This window comes from Heterocephalus glaber, unplaced genomic scaffold (assembly GCF_053883595.1).
Source record: "Heterocephalus glaber isolate CG9 unplaced genomic scaffold, H.glaber_assembly_v1.0 deba00001564, whole genome shotgun sequence".
Lineage (NCBI taxonomy): Eukaryota > Metazoa > Chordata > Mammalia > Rodentia > Bathyergidae > Heterocephalus > Heterocephalus glaber.
Window position 1 is genome coordinate 21458261 of NW_028258351.1, and position 13756 is coordinate 21472016.

The 13756-nt window shown below is 43.6% G+C and overlaps 1 protein-coding gene across 11 annotated transcripts in view; it reads right to left on the minus strand.

Moving 5' to 3' along the window:
* Gas7 (growth arrest specific 7) overlaps nucleotides 1-13756 on the minus strand; it is a 228466-nt gene that overhangs the window by 92482 nt on the left and 122228 nt on the right. For 2 of the 11 annotated variants that reach the window (XM_021238522.2, XM_004857528.4), the window contains exon 1: nucleotides 9250-9549. The exons of the other annotated variants lie outside the window; for them this stretch is intronic. Coding sequence is in view for 1 of the 2 variants with exons in the window: in XM_004857528.4 (XP_004857585.1) it covers nucleotides 9250-9252 (3 nt within the window). In the remaining variant the exon portion in view is untranslated. Of the gene's footprint in view, nucleotides 1-9249; nucleotides 9550-13756 lie in introns of those variants that run through there. 11 annotated transcript variants of the gene reach the window in all.

Genomic DNA, 13756 nt, shown 5'->3' on the forward strand with positions numbered 1-13756 from the left:
TGTACAGTACCCAGAACCATGAATGAATGAATGAATGAATGAATGCTGGGAATTGTGGTAGGAACTGGGCTTCAAGAACACTGGGAGGGAGTGAAGGGCTATTTCACCAAACAAGTAGACAGGTGAGCAGCCCAAATGATGCATCAGCTTTACCTGTGCACAAAACCCAGCTCTCGATGGATCTGAGTGAAGGCACTGAACAGCAATTCACAGAGTGAGGTGAGGTCAGCAGTATAGAGGATTTCTTTATCTGCAGAATATCGATAGAGGCAGAGCATTCAGAAGCCTCAAGGTAGGCACAAACTTGTAATCATGATCTCACAGAATATCCAAGAGATAGGAACTGTTGTTAGCAACCTCAATAAAGGGCAGGAAGACACAGGATCAATGATCAAAGATCCAAAAGAGAGACTATACAAAAGGGGAAAAAAGCAAAGGATGGAGCCAAGTGGGTTTGGAAAAATAAAATCAAATTACATAAACAAGGAACAGGAAATGACAAAAATTACAGAGGAATTTGAAAGACTGTAACAGAAGGAAGATGCAAATTGGCTGCAATAAAATGTAGAATTAGTATTAACCTCCCCCCCAAGAATTAGTTATGTACAAAACAAAGTGGAAATTTTTTTCCCAGAATCCAAAGAAGATGAAAAAAATATGATAACAGGAGGACAGAACAGTGAGCCAAGCGATGGATACTGGATGTTCCTGAAGAGGAGACCAGAACAAAGGCTTTAACAAAAAAGCAACTACAAACAAAGGTTAATAGGGAAAAACTTTTCCAAGCTCCCCAGTGGGGTAGGTCCTACACTGGTAAAGGCAAAATGGCTTTTAAAAGACCAGCAAGAAGATATACCCTAACAATAAATTCACATAGCAAAGATAAAGATAAAATTCTATAATCATTTAAGTGGGATGATTATATCAATAAATACAGTAATAAAAATAAAGCTGGTCTTAGACTTCTTAGCAACCACCTCAGGTATATGATGGAGACAGTCCTTTACATGTAGCCAAGCTTTTCTTACAAAGGAAGGTGACAGAAATACATTCTCCCACAGACAAGCACTTAGAAAACAGTACTTATGTTCTTAGTAAAAGTACAGTTGGGGCCAGGGATTTAGCTCAGTGGTTTCGTCGCCTGCTGTGCAAGTGCAAGGACCTGAGTTCAATCCCCGGTACCAAAATAAATAAATAAATAAGTAAATAAGTAAATAAATAAAAGTACAGTTGTCCTTGTATACATAGGGTATTGGCTCCAAGACTCCCAAGGATACTGAAACCCCCAGATGCTCGAGTCCCTTATATAAAATGGTGTAGTACTGACATAAAACTTCCACATATCCTTTTCTATATGTTAAATCATCTCTATATTACATTTAATACCAAAGACAATGTAAATGCTATGAAAATTACTATACTACATTGTTTAAGGATACATGGCTAGAAAAAATATCAGTACATATTCAATACAGGCACAATTTCTTTTTCAAACATTCCCAATCAGCAGTTAGTTGATGCCGCAGATATAGACCATATATACACAAAGTGTCAGCTGAAAAGACATACTCCAACTATCTCAAAGAACAACACAAATAAAGGTAAAAAATGCAGAAATCATGATCAAAAGAACCAAGACTGAACAATGAAAGCGACTTACAATAAATGTTTAAATAATTATAAATCAAGAAATATAATTATGTGTAAAAGTTGCTATTAACTATATAGAATGGACCAAACCTAATGCACAAATTCTTCATAATATTTGAAAAGATCAGGAGGTAAAGAGAAAAAAGTGAGGACACTGAGTAGGACAGGAGTAGGATATTGCTTCTCTTCTTTCCTATCGCTGGTTTAAATGGTTTAGACACGGTTTGTCCCTCAAAGGTTCGTGTGCTGGAAGCTTGGTGTCAACATGATGATGTTAAGAGGTGGTAGAAGCTTTAAGAGGTGGGGACTAATAGGAGATCATCAGGTCACTGAAAGTACCACCTTGGGAGGGATTAATGCCCATCTCCTGGGAGTGGATTAGGTCCCTTGGAACTGGATTAGTTATAAAGTGAATTCGGCTTTCTCAACTCACTCTTTCATTGCCTCTTTCACTATGTGACACCCTCCCTCTCACCATGTGATGCCATCCATCATGATGCAGCCTGAAGCCCTCATCAGAAGCCTGATAGTGCCATATTCTTGGACCTCCAGAACTATGAGCTAAATAAATGTCTTTTCTTCAAACAGTACCCAGGTCTTGGGTATTTTGCTAAAGCAATACAAAGTAGACTAAGATATCCCAATAAAGAAATGTCCTCTGTGTCCTCATGTCTCTCCGTTGAAGCTATCAGATATCTGTCCACTGGCATTTAATGTCTGCTCTTGTCTCTTCCTTGGAGACTGAAATTTCTCAGCCAAAGAAAACACAACACAAAAGAAGAGTCATGGAGACCAAATACCCTGGTGCTGTGAGACTGATCTCTACCACCTTTTATTAGTTTCATGCACAATCAGCTTTCACAGGTAATCCAAGTCCTGCAATCCACTGAGGTGGATAGGCTGGGACAAACACCCTTGGCAGGAAGTCAGGAGCTTTCTTTCCAAAGACCTCATTTTTCCCTCCAGCCTGGCTCTGTAACCTCTCACCGGGTTCTGAGGGCCAAAGCTCAGAGAAGTCCTCAATGAAGACTGGGTGGCTGTCTCCTGGCCTGTGTCTGAGCAAATCCACTCCCTTGACCAGTTCTGCTTGGACCCCTGTGTGGAAAAGGGTCAAATGCATAAGGCTCACCTCCCACTCCTACCAACAAGAAGCCAGAGAGCACAATGAGGGTCACCTTTCTTCCATCTATTTTTTTTTTAAGTTACAAAAGTTTTCAGTAACTGTGTTCAACTCATCAGAGGTTTTGTCAGAACCCTCCATGTATATCCTCCAATTCTTCTTATGAGACATCACCTTGTCAGCATGGCTGCCTCTTTGAATTCACAAAAGGTACTTCCCAAACCAGGCCTTAATTCCCTAAATGCAAATGTTCCTGAGACTCTTCCAAGCCTGATATAATCCAAGTGTCTAAAGACATACTGTCTGAAGTAGGTGGATGGGGTCACAATGGACAGGTTAGCAATATGCCATCTCTCACTCACTGACTTGAACTCCTACTGGCTCAAGTCTGATCCCCTCCACTGAAGCCTCCCTGGGTGATAGCTGCACCTGCCCAGAGGGGCTAATTAGGACTCCCTAGCCAGGTTCCCAAGTCCAGTCCCCATGGAGCATCCACCATGCTCTTCCCAAATGCATCAGCCACTTTTCCCCAACCCCCACCTGTCACTGACCTTTATGCAGCACGCAGCAGGAGGGACTATCACTGGTGCCTTCCCCCAGAAGTAGAGTTTTCTCCCAGGGCTGCATACCTGCCAGCCACAGGCTTGGAGGCTGAAACATTTTGGACATCCCAGACCTACCTAGCTCTGCTATGTTCAGCAAGGGTTCCCACCACTCTGAATATCCCTCTGCAAGCCCCTCGCACCTCCTGAGGGCCAATCCACTCACTGGGTATATTTCTTAGGACTAGACAGGGAGAAGACACAGAACAATAGTCTATTTTCTGACCCTCTAAGGAATGGAGTGATCTGGTTAACCAGGAATTTTGATGACCACAGTTACAATGGAGCCCATGCATCAAGGAGACAGGAAATCAGCCCTCACAGGGAAATCTGCTAAATTAGAAAACATGAGGTCTCCAGGAGGACAAGGATGGGTGAAAAATCTGCAAAAAAATCCTGTGAATTGCAAGGATTCAGAAGCCATTTCACAGCCTCTGAAGGTCTAGAGGTCAAGGAGCAGAGGGTAGGAAAGAAATGTCTCTATGCACACATTCCCTTAGACAGGAGTCCCACTTAACCAACCTTAGAGGAAGAGATCTTTATCTTTCTACACCTGCAGATATAAGATGAAAGAGCCAATTAATACTGCTTCTAGGTCAATTAATGGGGAATGCAAGAGATGAGGAAAAACTCTGTATGTCAGTACACTTCTAGTATCTGAGATGGCTGGTCCTTTTTGCTGATGGCAGTGACAGTATATAATATAATAGAGACCTGAGAGATGGTCTCTCTTTTTGGGAGAATCTCAGCACTGATCAACAAGCATTACTGTGCCAGGGAATATCAGTCACTCCTTTCGCCTCTGTTTATAGAGGATTGGAGCAGATGTGTGTCAGGACCACAGGACTTGAGGAGGGAGTGAGCAGCTCTAAAAAGTACTCCTGAAAACTATCTAGAAGTAGGATGACAAACAGGGACTATTTTCCCATCTTGAAGCCTGGGTTGGGGAACTCCAGAGAAAGCCTGTCTGTTTTGTCCCACCGATATGGTCTGTCTGGTTCTGATGCGTCAATGCAATTAAAAGAGGCAAGAAGTTTGCTCCTGGCAGCCTATCCCAGCTTCTGCAGCCAGAAAACCTGAGTAATTCTGCTCACCAGCTGTTCTAGTCCACTTTGTAGTGGTGTAACAAAATACCTGAGGCTGGGTACTTAAAGAAAGGAGATTCATTTAGCTAACTGTTTTGGAGATCAATGAGTATGGCCACTGGTGTCGCAACACAGCAGAGAAACAGAAAGGGCCTGACAGTGTGCAGAAGGGGCTGCGCATGTGAGGTGGCCCGCTGTGTAACAACCCTCTTTCCTGCGAATGAACTCAGTGAGACCAACGCTAACTCCTTCCGAAGGCTGTGCCCTCATGACCTAACAACATTCCATTAGCTCCTACCTCTTAAAGGTTCTGCCACCTCAACAAGTCCACACGGAACCAAGGTTCCAGCACATGAACCTTTAGGGGAGAAACTCAAACCATATGTAAACCATAGCACCAGCTTCCAATGAACACATTCCCACTGGCTTGAGCCACTGGTGGTACATGCATGACTGTCCCATGACACCCAATGGGACAATGATACATGTACCACTGGAGGTTCAGAGCCACCTGGTTGCAAGATATACAAATTACAGCCCTATTGTGAATGTGTTAACATTTTATTAAAACTCCCTACTTACTTTCTGACGGGCTGCTGAGTAATATCAGTTCTTTCCCTTCAACCCCTTCCCTGGCAGTATAAAAATATGGTGGGCTGTTCTGGTAGCCCGTCTCCAATTAGGAACAACAAAAGTATTAGCAGAAAGCCCAAACATAAAGAGAAGCGGTGTTCCCAGACAGCAAAGAGCAGTGTGTGCACTTCCTGTGGCCCCTCTAGGCCTGTCTCCTCATCCGTAAAATGAACAGGTTGCAGCCCTCCAGTCCGTGGGTCTAAGACCCATGGGACATCTTTTGTAATGGAGCCTAAAACCACACCATGTGTCAAGGCATTTAGGTGTCCAGCTCAGCTCGCAAAACCAACAGTCACAAAAACAAAAGAGATGACAGAGACTTTCCAGTGAGGAACACAAATGTTCATGAGACATTTCTTTCTTTCTTTTTTTTTTTTTGTGTTAAACCTTCCCTATGTTTCCCCCTAAAACTCTTTTGGTTCTAAGGAAGAAGAGGTGATAAAGCTTTTCATCTAGATATCCTTCCATTTTCTCAGCCAATTTCACTTGGAATTGGTAGGAAGGAAATGCTACCAGAGAAACCAGTAAACTGAAGAGATTTAACAAAAATTTGGACATAGACACCCAGACCAGGATATGAGGCTGTGGCCATGACCTCAGGTCGGTGTGAGGGGGTCAACCACTTGGGGATTCTCCTCCCTTTGCCACAGGTCACTGCCATGGCCAATTAGTGCTAAAATGTCTCAATCTGTATTAAGATGGAGTTGGGCTAGAATTTAGTACTTCTCTTAATGCTGAAAATTAATGATCTCAAAAATATATCCTAGATTTTCTATGCTAGCTTCTTTTCTAATGCACTGAATTATTCATCCTGCCCTAGAAGACACTGTTGAAGGACACTTTGAGGACTGTTTGCCCCCAACACTTTCTTGAGGAGCTTCTGTTAGAGTGAGACTCATCTAAACGACTCCTGGTCAAATTTCCCTTCGCAGAGGTGAAAAGTCCAGAAACAAAGAGTCTTGCCAGTACTTGGTGTTGAAACAGAGACAGACAGACAGACATCGTGTACCTTCCCTACCCCTCCTTTGTTATTAAGCTACGAAACACAAAATTCCCTTTGTCACTGTTTCTGACACTTTCTAAAGTTATAATACCTCTGAAGAAAACCATATAACCAAATTCACCAAGCATTCTGTTCCATTCAGAATAGATGCAAGAAGTTTCAAAGTATATGTGGAAGCTAAACGGCCAATTTCAAAGCAGTAAAGAATAGAATATTGGTGACCAGAGCCTGGGGAAGGGTGTGGGGGAAGGTGGAGGGGGAAAAAAACACAAACAGAGGTACACTGGACAGGAGAAATGACTCCTACATTTAACAGCACAGTAGGGTAACTATGGCTGACAACAATTGAATAGTTCAAAATAGCTGGTAGAGAGGATTTTAAACACTTCCAACACAAAAAATGATAAATGTCTAGGGTGTTAGACATGCTATTTACCCTGATCTGACCATTACACATTATATACTGTATTGTGCTTACTACATTTGTACAATTATTGTGTCAACTAACAGCAATAATAATAATAATAATAACAATAATAATGAAGAAGAAGTTGTTCAAAAGTGAAGAAGGCAGTTGAAAGTTGGCTCCACTAGTCACAGGCTCAGCTTGCAGGCAAAGCAGATGCTCACCAGGAAGGAACTTCAAGGGCAAGGGATATAGACTGCTCTAAGCAGATGCTCCAGGGGCAAAGCAGAGTTCCTTGGGGAACTGGAGCTTATTAGGGCATAAAGGTAGGTGTTTCTGCCTGCCTGCCCCCTGGCTGCCATCCAGCTGGCCTGGCTTTGTGGTCACTCGTTGAGGGCTGGAGAGGACCCCGGGAACCAAAAGAAAATGGAAGTAGTGAGTCTCACCATAAAGAGTCGTTCTAGTTTCTCTACAGCACTGTCTGTGCTCCCACTGATCCTGATCAAAGACTTCTAGCTCTCCTAATTGGTTCTGAACCAGGATCCCTGGAGGGAGAGGAAGCCTAACAGAGGTGGCGGCTGTTTCTGGTAGTCAGTGAAGGGTGTGATCCAACTAGCCCTATTCAGCTGCACTTTTGGAGCTTCTACTACCAATGCATACGAACTAGACAGGAAGTAATGGCCAGGGACCTTACTATAGAGGCTCAGGACCTACCATTATGCTGCGGCAATGTGCAAGGAACACAGGATATGAACTGGGACCTCAGGGCCAGGCCTGAAGCTGTCTAAGTCTTGTGAGATCTTAAGCAACCTGCTGTGTCTCCACTGGGAGGCCTCAATTTCCTCATCTCTTAAATACAGAAGTTGGAGCAGATGGTCTCTGAGGGCTTGTTTTTAATACATATAGCCTAATACTGAATGATCTTAAATGCTGATATTAGTATATCTAAGGACATCTCATTTGTAGGAGGAAAAACGTCTCATTCAAGACTAGGCACGTGATTCAAAGGCAAGGACAGTTCCTGAAGTGCTGCCCAGGCCCCAAACACCTGCAATCTACCACTCGCCACAATGAGATCTGGACAATGCATCTGTGTTCACCCTTTCCCCTGGGAGAGCCACACTCAAGTTCTAAGCTCTATTTGCCAATTTCTGCCCTGGTGTCCTGAGCTTCTGTCCCTGTGTCAGTCACCTGTTACACTCTGAAGTTAGAATCCACCTGTTCACACCACAGGTAGGCTCCAGTGGAAGTTTTCTGGGCCTGCCTGCTAGTAGTTAGTGCTTCAGGCTCACACTAGCGTCACACCCTAAGCACACAGTCCACATCAACTGGGGCACAGCCCACCAATGGCCTCTGCAGCCTACATGCCCCACATTGCCAAGAGCTTGATTCGGGCTCTTCCCAGCTCCTCCCATGTGCTTTAGTATCACCTCTTATTCTCTATGAACTACCTTGTCTCAGCCCACAGCCAGACCTGGTCGGCCACCCCCCACCCCACCCCGTTCTCTCCAGTTAGGTCCCGGGCAGACTTAACTTAGAACTTGATGGACTTGTTAGCCTTCTACACAGTAGTAATTCTCCAAGGATGGCCCCACACCAGCAGCACAGGCATCTTCTGGCAGGTGGCTAGAAATGCAGATCCCCCTGCACCTCCTGAACACAAGATGTGCATTTTAAAGGTTCCCAGGCAATTCAGACTCATGCTAACCTTTGAGAAGCCCCGCTGTGGACTTTCCTAGGAGGTCAACAATGCCCAAGGAGGCTGGGGATTTAGCTCAGTGGTTCTACCACCTGCCTCACAAATGCAAGGTGCCAAGTTCGATCCCCGGTACCCCCCCAAAAAAAAATGCCCGTGGATAATAAGCACTATATCCCTTCTCCTGGCACTGATTAGGGTCTCTTATGGAAGCTATAGGATAATAAATCAGGGATAATCACTGGCTCAGCTAGGTGCAGCGAGACTGGAAACAGAACAGCTTTCACATACAAGCTCACATCTCCCAGCTGGGAGAGCCTAGGACAGCACCACTGAAAGTTGAGGCTAACAAAAGGTCCCTCTTTCCAAGAAAGCTTCCAGAGGTGAAAAGGTCAGCAGAACAAAGCTGTTCTATCCCTAAGTCTCAGAAGAGCTCCTACTATACCAGCCACCACCAACAACCTGGAAGGAAGATGAGCCCTGCTTGGGGCCACAGTGCATTGCAAGGCAGACACCAAACTATGGTCTAGGGAGCTGAGTCTTCCAGTAGCCCCGTAGAGCTTTACAGTGAATCCACCAAGAATGCATTTTAGTGCCCCAGGCAGGCTGGGGCCATGGGGAACAAGCCAGATAGGCAGGTAGAAGCCATGTTTCATATTTGGAAAAGTTAAGTGGAGGAATTAAGGTTTCAATTCCTACCCTAGAGGACAAACCCACATCACTCTGCTTCTCCATCACAGGCCTTCAACTAACTGTGCCCTGGGTAACCCTTTCCCCATACAAAGACCTCTTCCTAAATCTTTCTTTTCCTCCCATCCTCTCTTGATTGCTCACAAACAGCCCATGTCTTCTACTCTCCCTGCTTATGCCGTAGGCCTGTGAAAGATGTCCTCAGACACACGGCATCCCTAGACCTTTAAGGCTTAGCAAGAAGAGCTCAATTCCCAGAGGGTTTTCAGAACAGCCTCTCCTAAATGTCAAAGATATCTCAGAAGCAAACATGCAGAGATGGTGAGCTGAGCACACATGTTCAAGCAGGCAGAATTGATCTTACCATCAGAGACTGGCTAATCCTCCTTGGGGGCTGCAACCTTGGAAAAAAGACTCAAGTCCAGCGTGAAGCACCCAGCCTCAGAGCTAGGCTCCAACCAGCTTCCTCTCCATGCCACCCTTTGTGGCAAATGAGGCTGGTCTGTTCTCTGGGCACCCAGGAGGATGTTCCTGTGGCTTTTCTCACCACTGTTCTTTCACAAAGAACCCACTACATTGCATAGTTCCTTCCAAATCTGTTCCAATGCCTGTCGGGAAATCAACAACTCATTCTGGACTTTCCAGATGCAAAGTTTCTGGAGGACTTCATATTTTTCTTCTTCACTCTCTCTTTTTTCCCTTTCTCAGCTAAAAAAAAAAAAAGTTGGCTGAAGCCATGGCATACAATGGCCAAGCCTGTGTCACTGACCATATGCCTCCCACCCCCAGGCCTGTGGACAAGAACAGCTTTGTCCACTGCATTTTAGGCGGGACTCCCTGGGCCTGCCCAAGCCCTGCTGGGAAATGTTTCCAGCAACTTCTTCCAACCCTAAGTCACGGCTCTGGCCCTGGCCCCAGCCCCAGCTGTGTGAACCCAGGGCCGGATAAAAGCCAACTTAAAAAGAATGGATTCTGTTCCCCAAAGAACCACTGTGTGAGACCCAGCCAGGGATGGAAATCTGGCCCCCCAGAGGGGCAAGATGTGGATCTCCGACCCTGGCCTTCAGTCTTCCCTTACCACCATCAAACCTAGACAGACAGGGGGCAAAAGAGGGGCAATGCTGTGTCTTGGATGCAAAGGGCCTGGGGATCACAAGGTTGTTAGTTACAAGTGAAGACAGGACTGGGCCCAATAGCAGTACCTGTATCCACCAACTAAATGAGTGTAGGCAGGAACCCGGATCCTTGGTCAGTCTATCATTCCATTTAGAAGCCTTCTGGAATAGCTGCAGATTTAGCACTAAAGTTCCACCTATTTCCATATTTGCTTTCAGATGCAAACCTGTGGGATTTTAGGAACTGATTCTTTATATACAACAAAATATGCTTTTACAGAAAGAATGAGGTCCTGAAGTCTCGGTGGGTTCCTATAAAATATCATGTTTTTGCAATCATACAGACGAACTGTTATTTTTGAAGTGGATTCAATAGCAGCTCCTCGACTGGGGTTAAGAAGCCAGTCTATGTTCTAATCTGAGTCAGATTAAGGTTAAGCTGTTTTTGTTTTACTGCTCAGTAGCTTCAAGAATGTGGGCAAGGCCTCTAAGCTTCAACTTCTTCAAGCATAAGATGAAGATGATCACAGTGTCTTTCTTAAAAGGTTGTTGTGAGGAGCAAAAGGGGAAATCTGTGTAAACATTCAGCATAATGCAAGAATAATGCAAGTGCTCAATAAAAGCTAGTGTATTGTTGCTAAAATCCGCAATGGCTGAAAGGGTAGGTACTGCAGTTTCCCTCAATCAAGGATAAGCAAACCACCCACTTAAAAATGAACAAAGGGCATTTCTCCAGAAGATACAAAAGTGGTCTATAAGCATATGAAAAGATGCCCAATATTATTACCCATTAGGGAAATGCAAATTAAAACCACAATGAGTTATCCTTCACATCCATTAGGATGCCTATTTTTTTAAATTTTATTAATTTTATTGGTACAATTTAGATATACATAATGACCACATTCATCATAGGGAATCTGTACCTGTACATGATGTATCTTGATTCCTTTTTTCCCCCAATCCCCTCCCCTCCCTTCAACCTCTCTTCCCCTCCTTATTTATAAAAGCTTTGTTTCCATTTTTTTCCTTCTCTTCTCATTTTATTTTCTTTCCCCCCCTTACCCCTCCCTAGTTCTCCTTTCCTTTTGAACCATTTCTTCTTATTTCACATTATCTATTATACATTTTGGTCCTTATTTACCCTTTCAGTTTCACACACCAGAGACAATGCGATATTTACATATGTATATCTGATTTATTTCACTTAAGAGTATAGTCTCAAGGTCCATCAATTTAGCTAGAAATGTCCCAAGTTTATCCTTCTTTATAACTGAGTAGTATTCCATTGTATATGAGAACCACATCTTTTTTGTCCATTCATTGGTTGATGGGCATTTGGGTTATCTCCAAGATTTAGCTATTACAAGCTGTGCTGCTATAAACATGGATGCACAAATATCACTGTGGTATGATGCTTTCAACTCCTTTGGGAAGCTACCCGGGAGGGGAATAGCTTGGTCAAATGGTAAGTCTAGTCCTAGTTTTTTGAGGAATCTCCACACTGATTTCCACAGTGGTTGCATGAGTCTGTGCTCCTATCAATAGTGGAAAAGGGTTCCTTTTTCCCCACAACCCCACCAGCATTTGTTGTTGGTTGATTTCTTGATAATAGTCATACTTTCTGGAGTGGGATGGAATCTCAACCTTAATTTGCATCTCTCAAATGACCAGTGATGTTGAGCCTTTTCTCATGTATTTATTTGCTGTTTATACTTCATCTGAGAAGTGTCTCTTCATTTCAGGTGCCCATTTTTGTATTGGGTCTTTAAATTTGGGGGCTCTGATTTTTTTCAACTCTTGGTATGTTCTAGATATTAGTCCTTTGTCTGAGGAACATCTGGCTAAAAATTTTTCCCACTCTGTGGGTTGTCTCTTCTATCGGTGATTACTTTTGCTGTTTGAAAGCTTTTTAATAGGATGAGATCCTGGTTGTTGATTCTTTGTATTATTTCCTGTGTGGTCTGGTTTTTGTTCATGAAGTCTGCCTACCCCTATGTCCTCCAGAGTTCTACCTATTCTCTCTTCCAGCAGGCTTGGTGTTTCTGTTTTAATATTTAGATCTTTGATCCATTTTGATTTTAGTTTAGTGCATGGTGAGAGACATGGGTCTACTTTTAGTCTTCAGCATGTAGAAAGCCAATTTTTCCAGCATGACTTATTAAAGAGGCTATCTTTCTTCCTTCCCATAAATGTGTTTGGCCCCTTTGTCAAAGATAAGATGGCTGAGTGTGTTCAGGGTTGTTTCCACATCTTCTAGTCTGTTCCACTGATCCTCAGGTCTGGTGTTTGTTTTTTTTAAGTACCATGCTGTTTTTGTCATGGTGGCTCTGTACTATAATTTCAATCAGAGATTTGATGCCCCCTGCCTTGCCTTTGTTGCCCAGAATTGTTTTTGCTATCTAGATCTCTTCTGGTTCCAAATGAATTTTAGGATTGTTTTCTCTAGTTCTGTGACGTATGCTAGTGGTATTTTGATTGGTATTGCATTAAATCTGTATAACAATTTTGGGAGTATGAGGATGCCTACTATTTAAAAAGACACAATAAATATGGGTGAGGATGTAGAAAAATTACAACTCTTGTTCATTGCTGGTGGGAATGTGAAATGGTGCTGCCACTATAGAAAACAATATGGTGATTCCTCAAAAAATTAAACATAGAGTTATCATATGGTCCAGCAATTGCACTTCTGAGAACTGAAAGCAATGTCTTGAAGAGCTATTTAAACACCCCTGGGCTGTCCAGTGCCTTATTCACAATGATGCACAAGTAGAATCAACCCAAGCATTTACTGATGGATGAATGGATAAACAACCTGTGGTGTAATAAACACAACAGATGCATCAGCCCTTGCCTTTCCATGTTCACATCCCACCTTTGTGGTACTCTCTCTTCCACATCTGGCAGCGGGACTTATTTCTTTCTTCTCAAAGCTATCAATGTGGCTACTTGGTTGGGGGATTCTATTCTCCCTTCTCTCATTTTTGGCTCCCACCTGCTGTAGGACTGACCACAAGGAACTTTTATTAAACACTCACTCTGGGCCAGATGCTGCTCTGGGTTTCACATATCTGATGTGACTAAATCTGCCTAACAAATCAACGGGGGAAAATTCTACTATAATCCAAGTTTAATTGGAGGGAAAACGGTACTTTTGAGATAAATCAAGAAAGAAGAATGAGAGGAACAAGGTAAGAGAACTACAGTACTGCAGGCCACATGGTTAACAGAAGCAAAGGACGAGAGAAAAGCCAATGGGATGAGGATGGGGGTTACCACAGGCAGGTGTGTCCATTTACAAAGGCTCAGAGGTCTCTAAGGGGAGAGAAGTAGTAGATAAAGATGGAGGCAGATCATGGGAGGCTGTGCAATCACTGAGAGCTAGGAAATGTAGACTCTTCTACAAGCCAGAAGAAACCCCTGCTGAGTAGGGGAGGAGACATCATCAGTGCTCTCTGTTCTGCATATTTGATCACAACACTTGGGTACATCACTGTGAGGCAGACACTAGAGGCAGGAAACTGATTATGGGGCCTCCCTCACCATCATAAAAACAAAGAAAATGCAATGCTTAACTTGCATTTGTCAAGTGGTCCCAAACCAGCCACTAAGAAGAGGCAAGTAGGTATCAGGCAGTGGGGAGTCTTCCAGGGGAAGCAGTTATTTGCATTTTCTCTCTGAGGTATGGGCCTGGGAAGGAAGGCAAGATGAAGAATCCACATCTTCCACTTTGAGATCAGACCTGCCATGGAA